This window comes from Morchella importuna, assembly GCF_003444635.1.
Source record: "Morchella importuna strain M04M26 chromosome Unknown Morimp01GS001, whole genome shotgun sequence".
NCBI classification, from domain to species: domain Eukaryota; kingdom Fungi; phylum Ascomycota; class Pezizomycetes; order Pezizales; family Morchellaceae; genus Morchella; species Morchella importuna.
Window position 1 is genome coordinate 1,484,280 of NW_025763398.1, and position 19,377 is coordinate 1,503,656.

Sequence of the window (19,377 nt, forward strand, 5' to 3'; positions counted from 1 at the left end):
GGAGAGGAGGAGAAGGAGAAGGAGAAGGAGAAGGAGAAGGGGGGGATATATAATACATAATTCTCAATACCTACAGTTGAAACCAAACCCTCCACCAACCAACCATATAATCCCAAGCTAGGTCCACGCTGAAAAAGCACTTTGTTCAGAACCTTTGCGTATCAGGACGCCCCTTCAACTCCATCATGGTCGGGGGCTTTGTGTATCAGGGCGCCCCTGCGGCCCTTAAAGTCCTCTGCCACACGGCCCGCCCTGCTCAGCGGGAACAGCACGTGCGTGGCCTTTGCTGTTATCAATGCTGACGGGATCTATACCCACATCGACCACAATCAGCAAAAGAGAACCAAATAAATAAAACCAAGAGAAAAGAGAAAAGAGATGCTGACAGGCCCATAGTTATTGCTATCCACCGAATGAAATGCCTCATCCCCCTCAACCCACACCTGCCCCTGCGGCACCGTCACAACCCGCTCGGCACACGACTTCCTCGTCCTGATCACGTCGCCCTCCAGTCCCACCACGCGCTTGATCACGACCTTTTCCGGCTCCATCGGCGACCTGTTCTCCCTCCCGACCCCAACGGCCCAAACCAATTAGCCCACCACAGTTCTTCCTCCTCCTCCTCTCCCTTCACCCCCCGGAGAAGGGTTGGGGGGAAACGTACCGATACAGCACCACCTGGCCGCGGCGCAGGTTCTCGGCGGCGCGCCAGCGCCGCACGAGGATGAGGTCGTCTGTGAGCGTGGGGCTCATGCTGCGCCCGCGAACGGTCTCGAGGGAGGCGACGTGCTCGGTGATGAAGATGAACGCGGGGATCCAGAGCGCGAATTCGACGGTGTAGGTGCGGAGGGCCCTGAGCGTGGGGTTCATCGTTGCGGGGGATGAGCGGGCGCGGGTGGGTCGGGGGGTTTGCTTTGGTGGTGGTGGTGGTGGTGGGGGGCAGAGGTTAATTGAATGGGTGAGACAGAGGCTCTGGGATAAGCTTTGGGGGCGGCGGGTTGACGTCTGCCAAGAGGGTCATGGGTGGTCACTCGGTTGGTGTGACGTTGGGGGGGGGGGGGTTGGATGTTTTGTTGTGGGTTTGTGGGCTTTCTTGCTGTGGGTGGAGATTGTTTTTGGTGGATTGTTCTTTCTGGGGAGGAGGTCCGGCTATGTCTGTAGAGGAGATAGATGGGACAGCCCCCTCCCCTACCCCCTCAAGCTCGAAAGATATCCAGCACTTCTAGACACATGTACAGGACATTAATATCATATCCGCATCCCGCTGCAATTTGTAAATGACACAACTCGAATTCGAAACGTATGTTATAATTAAGCGTAAAAACCCACCAGACCACGGCCTCATGACCAAATTAACGTCCACAATTATAGCTATAGAACTGACCCCGCGACCTTCTACCCTAGGAGGCGTAGAATGAGTTCCTTGGGGAGATTTAGTAGTCCTGTAGCTTGTTCTCCTGCTCGGGCCCGCTGTTGACTTGGATGTTTGAAATCCTTAGAATTCTAGTGAAAGTATATATTCTGTGTCCCCTCCGGTTTGCTAATCCCACCAAGTATCACAAAACGCTAAAGTACATGCATATAGGTGTCTACGCATGTAGCCTTGCATAGATAGTAAGGTCTTGAGAGTGCTGAGAACATTATTCTACGAAACTTTGAGCTTACAAAAGTCTCAATCTCTAGCATAATTGATGCTTGATAGCTACATATAGGAGGAATTTTATCATTGGGTTCATATCGTCTAATATCGGTGCATATCCTCCTAAATCATTGGTCAGGGTGTGCGATAGTGTCTCGGATTAATAGACCGGAAATCCTTTTCCATTGATCACCGAGTGATGATCCATGAAGTGAATGCCGGGATTGGTATGCAAAAAAGGGTTTCTAATTGCACAAGATGAAGAGTAGGCCCTTTGCTATCTAGCTCTACGGAGTATATAGATGGTGATTCTCGGGGATGTATAGAGCACGGGATGAATTTCAGGACTGGCTAATTGGGTTGGGCGAGCTGTCCTCAATATTTCGGAGCTATTGAGCGGCCGAAACCTTTTGTGGGGTGATCACTGAGAACTTCATTCGCGTGTATTGGAACATTTTAGCCTCTGGTCCCAGTTCTTGTACAATCTACTTTGATTGGGTTAAGAATCGAATATCTTTCATGATAGGCATCATTTCTGTGTTTGACATTTCAATCGTAGATTAGAAACATTCATAAGCTGTATTAAGTGCCATGAGTATCATGAACGAAGCCTTTTAAAGAGAAACCATGCATATTAACTCCGGTTGTCGAGCCAAACGACAAACAAAAACCGTCCCTAAGTAACAGAAAGCGTGAAGAAAAGTGAGTAGCTTGCTGAGCTCACATGGTGTTCCAGAAATAATTGGCATAGAAGTATTGCGAGAACTTCTTCTCGATATTGACAACATGCACGTCGCCCTTTGCCGAGTTCCCTATAAATAATACTATTAGTCAAAACCACGCTCATCGGAGAACCGGGGAACTTACGTATCACCGCCTTATTATAGCCACCGGCGCCGTCTTCCTGGATATCGATTCCCAAGCTCCTATAAACCTTAAGTTTCAACCTGTTCCCAGAACCGTTAGTACTGACAAATCTAACACGTTAAAGAACGACATACAATGTCCCATCCTCCGCCTCCATCATAGCATTCGCCATCGCATCCTCCCCATCCACCTGTTCGAGCTCCTCCTTTAGTCGCGCCAGTTGGCTCTCTAGATGATGCGAGCTGCTCTCCAGCTCATTGATATTCTTCGCAAGCGAGAACTTCTCGCGGTCGAGCTTGATCATCTTGGCGCCATGCTCCTTCTTCGAAGCGGCGGCAACAGACGCCTCCATCGACTGCTTTGCAATGTCCATTTTGCGGGCAAGCGCTCGTAGGGTATTTCGGGAGTCGTCGAGGATCTTGCCGCGCTTGTCGGCGACCTTGGAGAGATCACTCTTGCACTTTGCGAGGCACTCCATGTCGCCGGAGATGTTGAAGTTCTCGATACAGTGGCTGATGAGACTGTCTGTGGGAGGGTCAGCTATGTACCTAGTCGATTTTGGGGGTGTTGGCGGCGGGGGTGAACGTACGGGGTTCCTCGTCAAGGAGAACCATCCTGATTGCTGTCGGGAGTGTGTTTGTGGAGGGGAGTATGCGTGTGTAAGATAGGTGTAATGCCGTTGTGTTATGTCTGTTGTGGAGTCAAAAACGTGAGAAGTCGTGAAGTCGTGATGTTCCTTGTTGTTTCTGAAGTGATCTTCACAGGCTGCAATCTCCTATCGGTTGCCACAGCAACTGCCATGAAACCTATGCAGGTCACATGTAACCGGCAAAGGCTGGATGAGCCACAGCCTGTTTTTCCCTACTTTTGCCACAGCTGACCCCATCCCACTACGTAAGGGACAAGCCATCAGCCATTCAGTTCCTAGGCTCATCTGACTGTCCTGACTCTCCGAAGAAAGAAAATATAAAGAGGAAAATAAAGAGTTGCTCTGTTCCTGTTCCCCGGATCCATACACGAAAACTACAGAACTACCGACGGAATTCCCCACCATAGAGCTTTCTTAAACAAGATGCCATCTGATAATCTTCCATGTAAGAGCTTCTTTCTTTCTCTTATTAATACCAATTAAGTCTCCAATAAGTTGAAGCATAAAATTGCAAGAATATACATATATACTTACAAGTTTTCCCCCGCATTTTTATAGACGCCGCTGATGCCGAAAGGTATGTGCACATTGCAACCCCTCCTCCACCTCCCAACCACCTTATGTAGACAACATATTGACGGTTTTATTATTTACCCAGCCCTCTGAAGGAGGCCGAACTCGCCGTTCTCCGAAGACAGTACGAGGGCGAGGGTCAGTTCGTCGGCGTACAGACCAAATTCAACTATGCCTGGGGTCTGATCAAGAGCGACAAGCGGGTTGAGCAGCAGTTGGGCGTTAAGTTATTGACCGGTTAGTCTTTCTATCAAGCTCCATGGATACTGCGGAATATCGACTGGTAGTTGGCGGGTTGCTTGACTGGGGGATGTCGTTATCGGGGATAAGAGGTTATCGAGCAGTTGTTGATACGGACACGAACAGATATATTCCGAGACCACCCAGAACGCCGTCGCGAGTGTCTGTACTATCTCGCGCTCGGAAACTACAGACTCGGAAACTACGCCGAGGCAAGAAAGTACAATGAAGCGCTGCTCAACCACGAACCACAGAACCTGCAGAGTCAGAGCTTAAGGACACTGATCGACGATAAGGTTGCTAGAGGTGGGTTGAACCCTGTTACTTGAGAGACATTTCATAGAGGAGGGTATCTACTAATGCGAATTGTGTCCATACAGAGGGTCTCCTTGGCGTTGCGATTATCAGCGGTGTTGCTCTTGCGGCAGGCGTGGTTGGGAGTGCTCTATGGAGAGGTATGGCCAAGAGACGGTGAGGGTGATGCACATACCCCCGGACTGGCATCGGAATTTGGTAAAGTTACATGGAGGAATGCACGTTTTTTTACGAATAACAGTAGTAGGAAATAATGAGCCTGAGTTTTAAAGCGGGAATGGGTTGTGTAGTTTAAATTTTACAGTATGATGGGATTCCTTTTTCTGTTTAGCTGGGTATCAATAAATTTCTCGTTGTTTACTCTATCTATTAAAATGATGGATTCCACACTCCTTGTATTATTGCTTGCATGTTATTGTTTTTAGAATGATTTGCATACCCGATATCGATTACATTACTTCAACCAGATCGTGGATAAACAAGAAAGATACGTGTCGTATCATGGTATCGTGTGAGGATTAATCCGGGATCAGGACCTTCAAGCTATGGGTTGGCTGGTTGGACCCGGGGATCCGGCATTTTGACATCATCACCGCGGGGAAACAACGCCACACGTGGCGCTTCCTGCACGAACCCGAGCAGTGCACAGAACATTCCAGCGCTGTCATGCAAACGGACCAGGTGAGTGGTTGTTGGTTGACCTCGAAAGCTGGGCCTGAATGTTCAGCTGTTACTCGGCTGCTAACAGGAGACCCCAGTACTTACATTACTGTGTGCCGTTCTACTCTAGTACTGATGTAGGGTAAGGCGTGCAATTGAATTATTGTCGTCACTCTGCTTCAAATAAGTACTTATAACCAATCAGTACTTCAACGTTTAATCTTTCGGGGTCTGATATCTCCTATTATTTGCTCTTCTATTCATCCAACAACATCATCAAATACTAGATACTTGAATCTAAGCACTTCACTTTGTCTGTGCAGCTGCCCCACCTTGTGTGCATACAGTATCCCTGCCAGCCGACATCATCCCGCGATCTCTTCTTGACATAGATACATAGCTCCACCCTTTCCCCTCCAGCAAAATCTGTTTGTGTGGCTGCCGTTATTCAGCTCCACCACCAGGCGCTTTTATCAGGACTTATCCTGTCCTCATCACCACTTCTCCTCCACCACATCTATCTTCTAGTTACCCTTACCCCTCCTCCCATAAACAAAGGGACCGGATATAACGATGTCTTCTATTACCAACAATCCCCCAGGCGAGCGGGAACTGGTCTTCTGTCATCCTTGCCGAGACGAATGGTATAGAGACGAACACGGCCTTGTTTGTCCAACCTGTGGTGGCGATTTTGTTGAAATCGTTAGTATTCCATGACCTTTGCCTTCCGAGTTTTTCCAACCGTTTTTTCTACTGCCAGTCCCTTTGTTTGTTGGCCACTTTTCCTTTGAGTCTTCGCTATAAGGGCCTAGTGTGCATTTGCTAATCAGGCAAATCATTAGATTGAGAATGACCATGATCCACGTCTCCCTCCAGGGCACTTAGATCTCCCCGATGATTTCGATATCGACGATGGCGACGGCGACGAAACAGAGTCACGCCGGGATCGCTCACCCCCGACATTCTTCCGCGTAGAAGGCCCCAATTTCAGCTTCACATCTACACAGCGTACATTTGGGACCCGCCGTGGCGGTCCAGGTCGGACAGAGTCGAGTGAATCAAGTGGAAATGAAGATCCAAACGATCTGATGATGATACAACTATTCACCAACATGCTTCGGAACATTGTGGGAGATCATGGCATGCCGCCGGGAGCACGAGGCAGTCCCGGCGGAACACCAAGGAATGAGCAACAAAACCCAAGAGGGGAGGATGGGGAAGGGCATCCTTCGGGGGCAGGATCCGGGGGCGCCCACCCTCACCCTCCACCAATACCTTCGATTTTTGGTGGTCCACCAACGGTGTTTTCTGGCGGAACTTGGCATTATGATACGAATGCTAGATTGGGTCCCCGGGATGCCAATTCACCACAACCAGCCGGAGGCGATGTACTTGATTTGCAGACGTATGACCCCTCTTGATAGGATTGTCCCACCACACAAATGACTAATGTGTCTATAGTATTCTTGCTAATATCGTCAGCGGTGATACCAACGGTATCTTCGCTCGTGTCCTTGGAATGCCAGGCGGAGGGGGTGACTATGTGTACAGTCAAGTTGAACTCGACCGAGTCATCTCAGGACTCATGGAACAGCACCAGGGAAATGCGCCGCCACCAGCATCGAGAGAAGTGATTGAATCATTGCCGAAAATCAAAGTCGATCAAGCAATGGTCAAAGACGGGGCAGACTGCGCAGTTTGCAAAGAGGATTTGGTTGTTGACGAGGAGGTCGCCAATTTGCCATGCAAGCATAAGTATCATTTCGAATGCGTGAAGAAATGGCTAGAAGCCCATGACGTAAGTTATCTTTAGCAAGGGGAAAATCCGATTGATAGATCGAAAAGCCTCCTAACTTTATAATATAGACATGCCCAATCTGCCGACACCCTGTCACGCCTGAAAACCAGAGGCCTCAGCCTCAATCTCCTAGGCCTCATATTATCACAACTCCTTGGAGCTTCCCCCCGACACCATCACAATCACAACCCTCTGGGCCACCCCCGGCCCCAGATAATGGCAGCGGTCACGCTAGTGGAAGCAGAGGCTCCAGTGGCGGATGGACTAATATCTTTAGGCGAAGTGGGGGTTCTGGTCAATAATTGTGCTTAGTTAGCAAATAATGATAACTTTCCGTTTGTTGGTTTGGATTGATACTAGAATTTGGGGATTGAATGGGGAGGGGGAACTTTACCATTATTTTTATGATTACTATGGCTACTACTTGGGTCTATGGGCGAATACTGCTACTGTTACTGTTGGAGTCGGTTTTTTTTCTTTCTCATTATTCCTCTTTGGCGTGTGCTTTATTTTTACATTGCTGTTTTTCATTCTTCTTTCTTTATCATTATGTGTGGGTGCCGGTCTCGGAGCACTAAATTAGGTGGCAATGCTTTGTAAAAACACAAATAATTGCGTGGAGTCTATTTATACTGTACTTCGTCGTAAGTATCTACTGCATGTACCCTCGGGTTGTTGTTTTCCGATGCACGATATCAAGGCGTTTCAAGATGGTCAAAGTATTTCACAGGAATCATTGTCGGAAGGTTTATTATACACCGCGAAATGTATGGTTAATAGGGTAGACTCATAATAAGGTAATACAAGCGTCGAACAGGATTCAACAAGAGGTGATGTTAACAGCTCAGTGACTGTAATTGAAGGATTAGTACCTAGCTGGTACCAGACTCGGTGAGTACCATTTAAGTTCTGAAAATAGAATATATTGCGGGCTCTGGGCAGTAGGTGACGTCCACCGACGGATATTGCTCAATGGAACCCCAAATATTGATCTACTTCGATTCCTCCCTGCCATGACTTTGCCCGAGTGATAGGTCGTGATGCAAAATTACCAACTCCCCGACACACCGTTGGTTCGTCTGGGGCACAAATCCACATTGGGTCAGACTACATACGTACATATTTACAAGAGGCTCGAACTAACAGTCGAGTGTTTGAAAAGCTGTCAAAAACTATTGTTAGTTTAACGCTATGAACTTAAAAATGCACACAAAGAAATCCATTTAATTTCTTCATTGATAGCACGAAGTACAATTTTTGGGTTTGTTGTCGTTGGCGAACAGTCAAGCTTGGATACGTGGCGGTACCTCAGTACGGATTCCAAAATACTCACATACCATGTAGAAAGAGGTTGTCATTACATCCGTGATAATCTGTACAGGTGTATCATATCAAACAATCGCGACAAGATCAAAGACTTTTGGTACACATACATGATAAAAATTTCCAAGCAGTAAAGAATTATACGAAGCCCTGTTCGTACTCTTGCGCAATCGACTGCATAAAAATTTCTGACCACCATATTATAGGTACCACTTTCCGGATTTCTGCTGTTAAGATATGGATTAGTTTTCCCATGAAGGCTAGTGAATGTCGATAAGCGAGGGCTTCAGCATCAGATTCGATATCTGTCTTGAGGCCTTCCCTCTACATACCCCCGTAACACCTGGCCCCTTCCGAATTAGTAATGCAGCGTAATGCTTTGATAAACCCGGGGCTCTGATTAGTAAAAACAACATCTTCCGTGACGTGTTCCGCAGAGGTTTAGCCATTGCGCCGTCCCGTAAACATGCGACGCATTGAATTGGGTATTCCTAAGAATTCGTCTTTATTTTTTTTTAAAGGTATCACAAGTTCTGTATCAGTACTGGCTTACTGTACGGTAATTACTTGACTGCAAGGGTGTATGTAGAGTAATAGCTGCAGGGGTTAGGTTAGAATACAATTCCTATCTGACCTTACCTTGGGTACGGAACAGATGAGACAGACAGATTAGAACGCTCCTCTTCATATCGAGAAATCGATATCGAGAGTATGTATACATCCTATCTCCTCCAATGATGCGTAAATCTGCACAGGTAAATTAAACTGGTAGTTCTTCCCCCTCGGGAGTTCTAAAGGATCTACCGACGATACACTCCTTAAGCAGATACGTACGTAAATGTACGTATGGATAAGTAAATCCAAAACATCTTTACCGCGCTTTCCCCCCGGATTTCCTTACCTATCAACGACTGGTTGGCTGTCTTCTCGGCTGTGGCTTGATTCAGTGGGTTTAGTGATGGCTTGTGCGGTGCATGTTGCGCATTTCCCGCCTGAGCCGCCGGTTCCGCCAAGAAAATACCATCCTTCTATGTATTCCTTAGGGTCCTTTGTGCAGCATGTCATACAAGAGCTTCTGTGCTCACGTACCAGAAGTTCGGAGCTTTTTTAATTTTTTTTTTCTTTTTCCCTTCTTCTTTTGCATGACTCTCTCACCTTTTCTTCTCCCCAACTCCCTTCTTGCCACTGCACTCTTGACTGGCTTTAGGGCGCTACTTAAGGAAATACTCTGCGATACAACCCTCCATCATCGAAACATACCGTCATCTAACAAAGTCGAACCAAACTTTCATACGCCGAGACAAGTGTGCTTGGTCTCTCATCCAGTACACTAGCTCCACACAGACGAATATCAAGCCAAATAGGATATAGACCTAGCAGCTATGGAGGCCCACTATGGAGCTAGCAGTTCATCTTCAAAACGACCAAGAATCGAGTCTGCACCGCAACCCAGTGGCCACCCGGCTATCAGTACTCAGGTTCCCGTATTCTCACCACTGGGTACCTTGGTTGACTCCCGGACTCACATGCAAACAGCCACCGAAGCACATCCGTCTCCGATATACAGTCTTCTAGGACCGGCAGGACAGGCAAACTTGTTTGAACGCCTTAATGGAGCGCAAAGATTGACGTCATCATCACCATCACGTCCCGAGGGCTTTGGCAGAGGAGGGTTTTCGGTTGGAAACCGTACTACGGGCGCCGTTGGAGGTTCCAGCTTTTCGCGACAACATCAATCATTTGGGCGGGGAGTCGATGCTCCTGCGCCCACAAAGCCAGGTCCAGGAACAGGAAACGACTTCATTGATCTAACAGCGGATGACGACGACGAAGTCCTTGAAGTGGAGCCAAAGGAAGTTTGCTTCGGAATGATCAGTAGCTCGAAGGTATCTGCGCACACCGTTCCAACACCTTTACCTGGTTCCGATAAATTCCAACATGCATGGCCACCAATTCCAATTGCTCTAAAGCGTGGAGGCAATGCTTCGATGTTGACTATCTGTGCGTTCGATACGAAGGGGAAGGAATTCGGTTGTGTTGATATCAACACTGCGAGGGCGCTCGTCCCGCTGCTAGATATGAAGATTGTGCGAACTGTAGCGAGGACTTGTGGCAGAGCGAAAAACGGAGAGATACTTGGAGGGCCTATCACGCCCTCGGACACAGGTATTTTGATACTTATCAATCTTTACGGACAAGAAGACAAAGCAACCACGGTTGGGAACATCCTCACGCAGAAAGGTGTCCAGTTACATGAGCCAATAGAACAACCGGAGAAAGGGATTGAATACAAGAACCCGCAACTTCGTAATGGCGTCAGACAGGTTTGGGAGGCAGGCAAAACTCGGGGACCGAATGTCGGATATCTTGCAAGGACGGCCGATGAGATTCGTACGGATGTGAATAAAATTTTTGATCGCCTTGAGGAGTCAGATAGTGTGCCTGAGATGGAGGCCGATCCACGGATAAAGACGCCCCTGCTCAAGCATCAGAAGCAGGGGCTGTATTTCATGACCAACAAAGAGAAAGAACAGACGTTCAGCGAAGATAGTAAGGTGAATTCTTCTATATGGCGCATACAGCCACGCCTGGGAGGACAGAAAGTCTACCTTAACATCATTACCGGTGTCGAATCGAGGGAAAAACCTACTCAAGTGCTCGGAGGGATCTTGGCAGATATGATGGGGTTAGGGAAAACCCTCCAGATTATCTCGTTGGCTGTCGGCTCACTTGAAGAGGCTAAGATGTTCGCAAAGAAAAAGATCCCAACTCCAAAAGGTAAAGAGAAGGGAAACGAAAATTTATCAATTAGAAACTCTAGGTCAACTCTGCTTATTTGTCCGCTTAGCACTATCGGCAACTGGGAGGAGCAAATAAAAGCGCATCTAGATGAAAATACTCTCAATACTTATGTGTACCACGGCAGTAAGCGCGAGACGGACCTGAATAAGCTTGCTGAGTACGACTTGATCATTACGACTTACCAAGTGATCGCAAATGAATACCAAAAGTATCAGAAGGACAATGAAAAGATTAGCCCACTGCAGAAAATGTGTTTTTTTAGGATCGTCTTAGATGGTTTGTGTCCAAACTTGTCATTGGTCCTAGCGGGAGATTTTCTGACTAACGTATATGAATTTAGAGGCGCACATGATTCGTGAACAGAGTACTCTGCAATCAAAGGCGGTCATAGCATTGAATGCCCAGAGACGTTGGGCTGTGACTGGAACGCCTATTCAGAGTTAGATCTCCATCCCATGGTTTAAAGTCGTTGGTTTTATTCAACGTCTATTTCTTTAATCATTGGCTTATTATCTGTGTGCGATTAGATAAACTCGATGACCTGGCTGCCTTAATCAAATTTCTACGCGTTAAGCCTTTCGACGATAAAGCTACATTTAACTTACATATCGCAACGCCATTCAAGGTAATTTTTTTTGACGATGGGTATGAGTTTGGAGCTAATACACGTCATAGAACGCCGATCCCGATTGTGTCCCTAAGCTCCGCCTCCTGGTTAACAGTGTAACTTTGCGAAGACTTAAAGATAAACTTAATCTCCCCCCTCGCAACGACCAAATCGTAAGCTATCCTAGCCCCTATGCACGAGGCTATAATTAATTTTGTAGGTATATCTCGAATTTAGCCCGGAAGAACGTGAGATCTATGATGCAACAGCGCGGCAATCCACAGCTAGAATGGATCTTGTTGTCAAGACTGGCCATGTTGGTGGCCGTGCATATGTCCACGTTCTGCAGTCTATTCTCCGCCTCCGTCTCATCTGCGCTCACGGGAGAGAGCTTCTTGGTAGTGATGACACTGCTGGGCTAACTTCTTCCGACGCAATTGACGTGGATGAACTGGAAGAAAAAACTGGGTCTTCGTGGTCTGTGAAGCAGGCATATGAGATTTTTAAGCTCATGAAAGAGGCGAATGAAGATGTCTGCTCTATTTGTCGAAAGAAGGTCAACACCCCCATCAACAACGAAGCTGAAACGAAGGCGGAGGGGAAAACTTCTGGCTCCAGTAAACAATTAATAGGGCATCTTACGCCATGCGCACATCTTATTTGCGTTGGGTGTGTTGGGACATATAAAGGTGCTATATCAGAAAACTTCCGGGAAGGACAGCAAGCTTCCTGCCCAGTTTGTGGCATATTCTCCAGGGTGCATCTTTTTGATCTGTTGCAAGAAGATTTGGCTGCAGAGGAGGACATTGTCGAATCTGTTAAACCTTCGAAGAAGAAGGTCCCATATAGAGGTCCGAGTACAAAGGTTAAAGCTCTTACAAAAATGTTGCTCGAGAACAAGAAGGAAAGTACACCGGAGAATCCGATAAAGAGTGTTGTTTTTTCCTGCTGGACTAGTCATATGGACCTTATTGAGCTTGCTTTCAACGCCAACAAGATTAAATTTGTTCGCCTGGATGGACGCCTTTCCAGGGCACAGCGAGATCGAGCTATGGCAGATTTTCGTAGAGAACCGGATATCGAGGTTATTCTAATTTCAATAATGGCTGGTGGTTTAGGGTGAGCGACTCCCCAAAGTATAAACGTAAATAATACAGACCAAGTACTAACATCTTATAGCCTAAACTTGACGGATGCTTGTAAAGTGTACGTCATGGAGCCACAGTTCAACCCTGCCGCCGAAGCTCAAGCAATCGATCGTATTCATCGTCTTGGCCAGACAAGACCAGTCACGACCGTTAGATTCATCATGTCGAACTCATTTGAGGGGAAGATATTGCAGCTGCAAAGGAAGAAAATGGATTTGGCGAAGCTATCAATGCAGAAATTGTCAAGAAGCGAGTTGACGAAGCAGAGGTTGGAAGTATGTTTACCTTTTACTTCTATCTAAATACGTTGAATGGAAACTAATATATAGAATTAGGACCTTAGATCGTTATTTAAATGATTTCGGTTGTTTTTCTTTCTCTCCTTCCTTTATCCTGATTCTATATACCATACATAGTTATTATAGGGGAGGATATCTTTCCTTAGTCGATATTTTTTGTATTGGGGGTCATTGTTATTTTATATCTGTATTATCATTGGGTTTTGGATTTTTCTTGGTTGGGACAAGGCGAAACCGGCAAAGTACTACTATGCATCGTTTGGGTGGGTCACGGGGCGTTCTACTTTCATCATATATATTTTCGGTGTTATATTTTATTATGGTCAAAGGATGAGGGAAGAGTATATGTGTTTTCATGAGTATTAGCGTGTACGGTAGAGATCAACAGTGTAGTCTTCATCATAGTCACTAGGAAGCACTTCAATCCTTTTATTTTACAAGGGATAAAATAAATAAATTCTCCTGAGTTCAGAAGAGGTTTATAGCCTTTGAGAAAACATATAGACAGGCCATGAAGTAGGGTCATATCAATTGATCAAAGAAGGTCAATGATAAAGAACGGAATGACTGCCCTGACACTAGTAGTATACATATATATTTTACATCACCGGCTAAATTCTCCCTAGTCCGATGAACAGGACGTACAATTTAGACATTTATATTGGTCAGCAATACGCCTTATCGTGACCACACGGATTGAGTACTACAATGAATGGGGCTTAGGACTAGAAGAGGGGCTAGCAACGGTGGGGTTTTGGGGTCTGGTTATCATAAAGTTCACAAGAAAAATCAAATTTTAGCATAAGGCCGTAGATAGAACTTCTAGTTACTTTATTATCCAAAGATATAGGAACACGGTCTGTTGGTGAGCGAAACGTTCCCAAATCTACCCATACCGTGACTCAAACTACGCACACTTGCTAACTAGTCAGGTATGGAGAATCCGCGCCACAAAGTCACCTACGGAAGGTGGTAAAATAAAGGAATAAGCATCACGCCTTGGGATTTAATATTGGCTCTGCTCATAAAGGGAAGAAACAGACTTAAGTTATGTCACTCTAGAAAGAACTCGCGGATATTACTCTTATAATTTCATCTAAAAATGCAAAAGATAAGCGTGTGTCATACTTGATCACTCGATGCCAAGACAAACCGGTGTGAAGCATGCAAACTGCTCCTCGTTATATGTCGAATAGTACGGCTATCCCTTAATCTGTCAATAAACACTAACCGTTTTTTGCAGGTGCCGAAATATCTGGCTTTGCTATCAAATCCTACATTTACTATGATTTTTTGGCCTCCCCAGAAAAGGATCAAAATTGACAGACTACGGGATGCTTGGAGTGCTATCAGAGTGGATTCCGTACTGCCATGCATGATGAGGAGCTAATGACTGATTAATAATTCGCTAATTGTATACAATACCAGAGAGCTAGAATACAGGCGAGGGGTTAACCCAAGGTCTAGGTGCTTCGCATTTATTTAAAAGATAGGCAAAATTGACTAGACCCCCCAGAATGAGCCTGAGCGTACTATCGAGGATTTAGGTCATTTGTGGCTCCTTCATGAGTTGGGAGCTAATTGGCTAGTAGCATTGAAGTGTCTACTAGGTAGCTCGTAATACGAAGACATCTCTTTTTCTTTTTCGAATCCCCTTCATTCAAATCATCTCCATACTAACGATCGAAGTAGTGAAATAAGTGTTCTCTCAAGATGCATGTTTATTTTAGGATTCTGTGTCTAGGCTTTTATCTATATGTGGCGGTACGCTATCCGAAGATACGCGATTTACAAAATACTTCGGGTGGTATCGGCTCGAACCTGAGATTGTAGCTGTATATGTGTTGCATTAGCTGATCTTATATAAGACATGGAACCCTGCAAGATAGTTTTGGGAGAGTGAGCTTTCATTATCGTCTGGGAGGTTATACGGCACTGAAGAATAGAATTACCACACGCTAATATTAGAGACTTCATCTATCTTATTAGTAGAGGCTGTATCTTGAATGTAGATAAAGTACGGAGATGAACAGTGAAAAGGGAAGGGTTATGGGCTTCAGAAGTTGGTAGCAATTCTTCATACCTTATGGGTGTTTGTTCAAGCCATCTTACAAAAGTTCAACGACGTATCAGGCGATCATGCTTTGAGACTCATGTGGATATCCGTTCTACCTATTATCGCCGTATACTCCATGGCCATGGCAGCACAACCCCTTTGAGATCAAATTTTTCAATACCTATCTGGATTCCAAAAGAAATAGCTCAGTTACAAGGAGGGCTTGTACATAATCCGGAGTGCTTCGTCCGCCCGATTGAGTCGGGTACAATATATCCTCGAGTGTCCACGAATTTTGGGGGAATATCCCGTTAGCCAGTCCTTCACAAAACCATTCCTATTTGAGTACCATGTTTCTTTAATGATGGCTTTCACACAGCCGCCTAGAACTATCAATTCACTACAGGCCGGGAAAGAATTTCTGGCGGATATCTTGTGCTATTGTGTACCTGGGACCCCTGATTCAGATAGTGCTATTAGGCCTGTTGCGTCACAATAGAAACACTTGAGAAACATAAAATTAGACTGCTGTAGCACCCACGAGAGGCCTGTGTATCAGACACGAGCTATAATTTTTTCCTTGTTTCTATGGTATGGGCTGCACCACGTTGCCTATGCTTTTGGACTTTTTCATAAAAGTATAGGACCTTTGCGAGTATACGTAGTGTTTCTATGCACTGGATGGCTGGACCTTGGTGGCATACAATGTAATTGGATAATTCTTAGCCAGGACTGAGTCAATATGAATAAGTTTATTCTTGACGATTGATAACATATCTAGCCGGCCTCATAGCCCTAAATACTCCAGGCCTATTGAATCTAGAGATTAGGCCGTCCTATTGTGGACACAGGCAAAGCCTTATCGGTAAGTGTGTGTTGAGTCCTGGCACACATGCCACCCAATGATATTAACATTAAACAGGAACGGTATGAGAATACTACCCCTTGACTTCGTGTCGTCGTTCATGATCAACTCTACCTCGAGGACTAAACATGCCTCACGTATTGTTTAGAGAGATTCCTGGAATAAAGTTTCTATCTGCAGTGCTTACCCAGTCAGTAGCACCCCTAGGTAAATGAAGTGAAAGCAGAAATTTATAATATTTCTCCTCTTCTAGCTATTCTGTTCTAACTCCTTTTTCCCAACAAGGATGAGATGCGTAGTTCTGGGGTGGGTATAGTTGGACAATCCCCAAATCTGGGGGTATTCCAGTACCTTTCTAGTATTAGACCCTAGCAGCGAATAGGAGGGATGTCGATATTCTCGAAAAGGGATGTTGGAAGGAAGATCGCTAATAAGTGCTCCCCTTACCAAAGGGAAAATAAAAAAGATATTGATTGTATTGTCGGTGCCATGAATCGAACATGGGTCCTCTCGGAATCATTATCTAGTTGCCTAGAAACCACAACGAGAAGTACTAACCACTATACTACACCGACTTGTTTTCAGTTAGTGAAATTAAATTTTTCAGCATCAAATTTGTGGCTTTCCCAATCAGGTATGGTGAGTCAAGCTACGCGATGGCCAGCCGCCAGGAAGTTCAAGTCAGTCCAGATTGGAATTTAGCAACCCAACCAGGCGTACTTCATACCGGAAGCTTGAAGAACTTCTTGACAAATAGTCTCATCCTCGGGGTTTCTGGTATCACAGCAAGTTCCTTATGTTATTTTCGAGCTAATTTGGCCGTCCGAGAAATAATACATGCGCCACTTCACACTTTACAGTTCACATTGATTTAGCCAAGGGAACATTCGACCAGACAGGTAGGGTGATGAATGTCAATAAAGGTGACTCATCACATTGTAATTGTATGAGCAAGTTTAAGCCAAGGAACGAGTGACTCCTTGTGACTACTTATAATTTGTGGATAAAGAACATAAATTTTGAATGTGCACTTGTATGCACCTATTACACGCTGTTAGCTTGACCCACAAAAGAATATCGAGCAAGTTGTTGGCGGGCGAGAGATTAACGCATCGAACAAGTCAGTGAATAGGAACAAAAGCCTTGACCCCCACATTTTCTTGATTCCTGCAAGGTTTTGAGACCACGCAGTTCCTTTAACGCTGCATGGAGCGCTCTTATATATAGGCTATTAACCATGAAAGAGACCGTGGTTTTATCTAACGAATCGATTGATTATGATGATTTTCTCAACAGTTTAAGCCGAGCTCATCTATTCATCCAGTACTTGCAAACTGTCTACTAAGTCAGAGGCGACGATAAAATATATTTTGCTGACAACATATATCAGAGAAACCCTTATTGAGGAACATCCTTGAGAGAGAGGTCAGAGGCGACTAAAGTTTTCGTACTATAAGAAGGACAAGCGGTTGAGGTGACGAGCCTATTTATTAGGAGGCTTATTTCTGTTATTAAGACTTGAAATCAAACGACTTTAATACCAAAGACGAATACGTATATTGTGTAGCTTATAAGCCCCAAACATCCATAATTGGGTAGGTGAGGAGTACTACCTCCTAGCGTGGAACACCCGTAGTTAGACGACTAGACTCAAAATCCATGAATTTTGATAGGAGTAAAAGTGGCTTCCCACGAATTGTGGATGCTTTTTAGAGGACATCTCCTAAAGGAATGCCCGGTCGACCGGTTTGCAGGCCTCTCCAAAGTTATACGAGTCGAGATGCTCACTTGAATAAAATTCGAGTTATAGTATAGCCGGCAGCGGTGGCAGAAAGAATCCATCTGTATGCTACTCTAGGAAATGGCCGTGATCCTTATCATTTCGACGATGACATCCGTTAGGTTGCTGGACTAGTTTATATGTGAGAATGGGGGTAAGATTTTTGTAGGGGATGTTCGGTAAGGATTATTGAGCTTGAGTCTATCCCAGGTGAGTCGAAGAGCCAAGGCAGCGAGTTGTGGTACGTCCGTTCCCGAGCGACCCTTTTACTTGAGGTCTTGGAAAAACAAGTCCTTTAAAAACAACGTGTTGGGTTCAGTCTACTATAGACTACCTGGAATTTATATCTGCATTTTGGGGAGGCTGCAGGTCCCCTATTGTAATACTCCTGGTACAATGGTGGTATACGTAGCTTTCTCCTTGCCAACACATACGTACTCTACCAGTGAACTTTGCACGCATGCGCATCAAAAGATATAGCCCATGTAGTCAACCGAGGGAAACATTAGTACACCCATATATTAACTAGTAGTACAGTTCTACATTCTGTTTCGAAATCTGGGGCTTTACAGCGGAAACTGGCTGTGGAGGTATATCTTTCGTTCAGCGAGTGGCACGTAGCTCATCGGTATACCATCTTCCCCCACCCGAACTACATGTATACCTAATTCTCATGATTTCCTCCCGCGGGAGACAAAGGATACGTTATGTAGCTAGCTTTGTTCTAACACTGAAAGATATTCTAGACTATTGAGCGTCCCGACGCCGGGTGAATATACATGTATGTAATCGGTTACTTGGATTGTTTGATCAACACTGAGTGAATCTTCTTAATGGAATAAAAAATGTGGCTTATAACGTTGCAATTACAATGGGCTTTGTAGAGTTCTTTTGACTAGTATTTCACTGCTTGGCTCTTAAATCTGCTCCTTAATTGGCTACGTTTATAAGTGGACGGCTTGGGTCATGGAGCAGAATGCTCCAATCTACACATACACATGAGCTTTGATTCTGCTTTTTCTTCTACACTGCCCCCACTCAACCCCGCTCCTCATTCCTTCATCCTCAAACGCTTCTTTATTCTTAAGTTTGATTATGATAGTGCTATATATTATCTTCTTACATGGCTTATCAGTACAACCTCAGATGTCAATAAACACTCAAGAGTGTAATATTATAAATAGTTCTCTTTCACTTGTGAGTTATTAAGGTATGGTTGGCCCTGTATAATTCTTCTGGAAAAACCTACTTTGATGGCTACATGTACTTATCATAAAGCCACACACGCACTTGGCATATCTTCCCTCGAGATCCCTCATCACAAATCTACACTAGCCATGAATAACTAGTAGAATTAAACCCAGAAGATAAGAGCAAATTACCCTCCGGAAGAAGTATCCCAGGAGACACAGAAGTCTAATTTACATACGCTCATGAACTAAGCTACAACCGGGTATGATTAATTCGAAATCCTAGGTATTAGTGAGAACGATGACTGGCGCCTAAATAATGAACGTCGTTGAGATGGCCAATGATAAGTAGCCTTGGCAACTGTTTTCTGATTAGAGTCTTTTAGGCCGCCAACTGTAACAAAGTCTTCCAAGTCCCAGGGCCTTCATGTATGACATGTCACTTCCTCACATTTCAGTATCAGAACTAGGAGTACGCATCGGAATATTTTGGGTCCCGAGACTTAGGATTTCACTCTGTGAGTACTTTCTAGCACTAGGCCTACACAACGGTTTTCGTTCCTTGG

The 19,377-nt window shown here is 45.2% G+C and overlaps 5 protein-coding genes across 5 annotated transcripts; 3 read left to right on the plus strand and 2 right to left on the minus strand.

Moving 5' to 3' along the window:
* Positions 1-161: 161 nt before the first annotated feature.
* Positions 162-870, minus strand: LAJ45_00351 (uncharacterized protein; the record flags this gene model as incomplete). Its single annotated transcript, XM_046109952.1, has 3 exons — positions 162-308; positions 387-558; positions 665-870. 3 exons carry the CDS (start codon positions 868-870, stop codon positions 162-164), a joined length of 525 nt encoding a protein of 174 aa, XP_045976645.1.
* Positions 871-2,359: 1,489 nt separating this feature from the next.
* On the minus strand, positions 2,360-3,120 carry LAJ45_00352 (uncharacterized protein; the record flags this gene model as incomplete). The annotated part of the gene is made up of 4 exons (XM_046109953.1): positions 2,360-2,451; positions 2,507-2,586; positions 2,641-3,031; positions 3,096-3,120. 4 exons carry the CDS (start codon positions 3,118-3,120, stop codon positions 2,360-2,362), a joined length of 588 nt encoding a protein of 195 aa, XP_045976646.1.
* A 458-nt stretch (positions 3,121-3,578) lies between these two features.
* LAJ45_00353 (uncharacterized protein) lies at positions 3,579-4,443 on the plus strand (the record flags this gene model as incomplete). Its single annotated transcript, XM_046109954.1, has 5 exons — positions 3,579-3,600; positions 3,714-3,732; positions 3,814-3,965; positions 4,095-4,274; positions 4,349-4,443. The coding sequence occupies 5 exons, from the start codon at positions 3,579-3,581 to the stop codon at positions 4,441-4,443; spliced, it is 468 nt and encodes a 155-aa protein (XP_045976647.1).
* A 1,073-nt stretch (positions 4,444-5,516) lies between these two features.
* Positions 5,517-7,043, plus strand: LAJ45_00354 (uncharacterized protein; the record flags this gene model as incomplete). The annotated part of the gene is made up of 4 exons (XM_046109955.1): positions 5,517-5,645; positions 5,786-6,348; positions 6,405-6,741; positions 6,810-7,043. The coding sequence occupies 4 exons, from the start codon at positions 5,517-5,519 to the stop codon at positions 7,041-7,043; spliced, it is 1,263 nt and encodes a 420-aa protein (XP_045976648.1).
* A 2,403-nt stretch (positions 7,044-9,446) lies between these two features.
* On the plus strand, positions 9,447-12,980 carry LAJ45_00355 (uncharacterized protein; the record flags this gene model as incomplete). The annotated part of the gene is made up of 7 exons (XM_046109956.1): positions 9,447-11,142; positions 11,207-11,305; positions 11,394-11,491; positions 11,542-11,646; positions 11,694-12,592; positions 12,653-12,896; positions 12,957-12,980. The coding sequence occupies 7 exons, from the start codon at positions 9,447-9,449 to the stop codon at positions 12,978-12,980; spliced, it is 3,165 nt and encodes a 1,054-aa protein (XP_045976649.1).
* Positions 12,981-19,377: the final 6,397 nt, after the last annotated feature.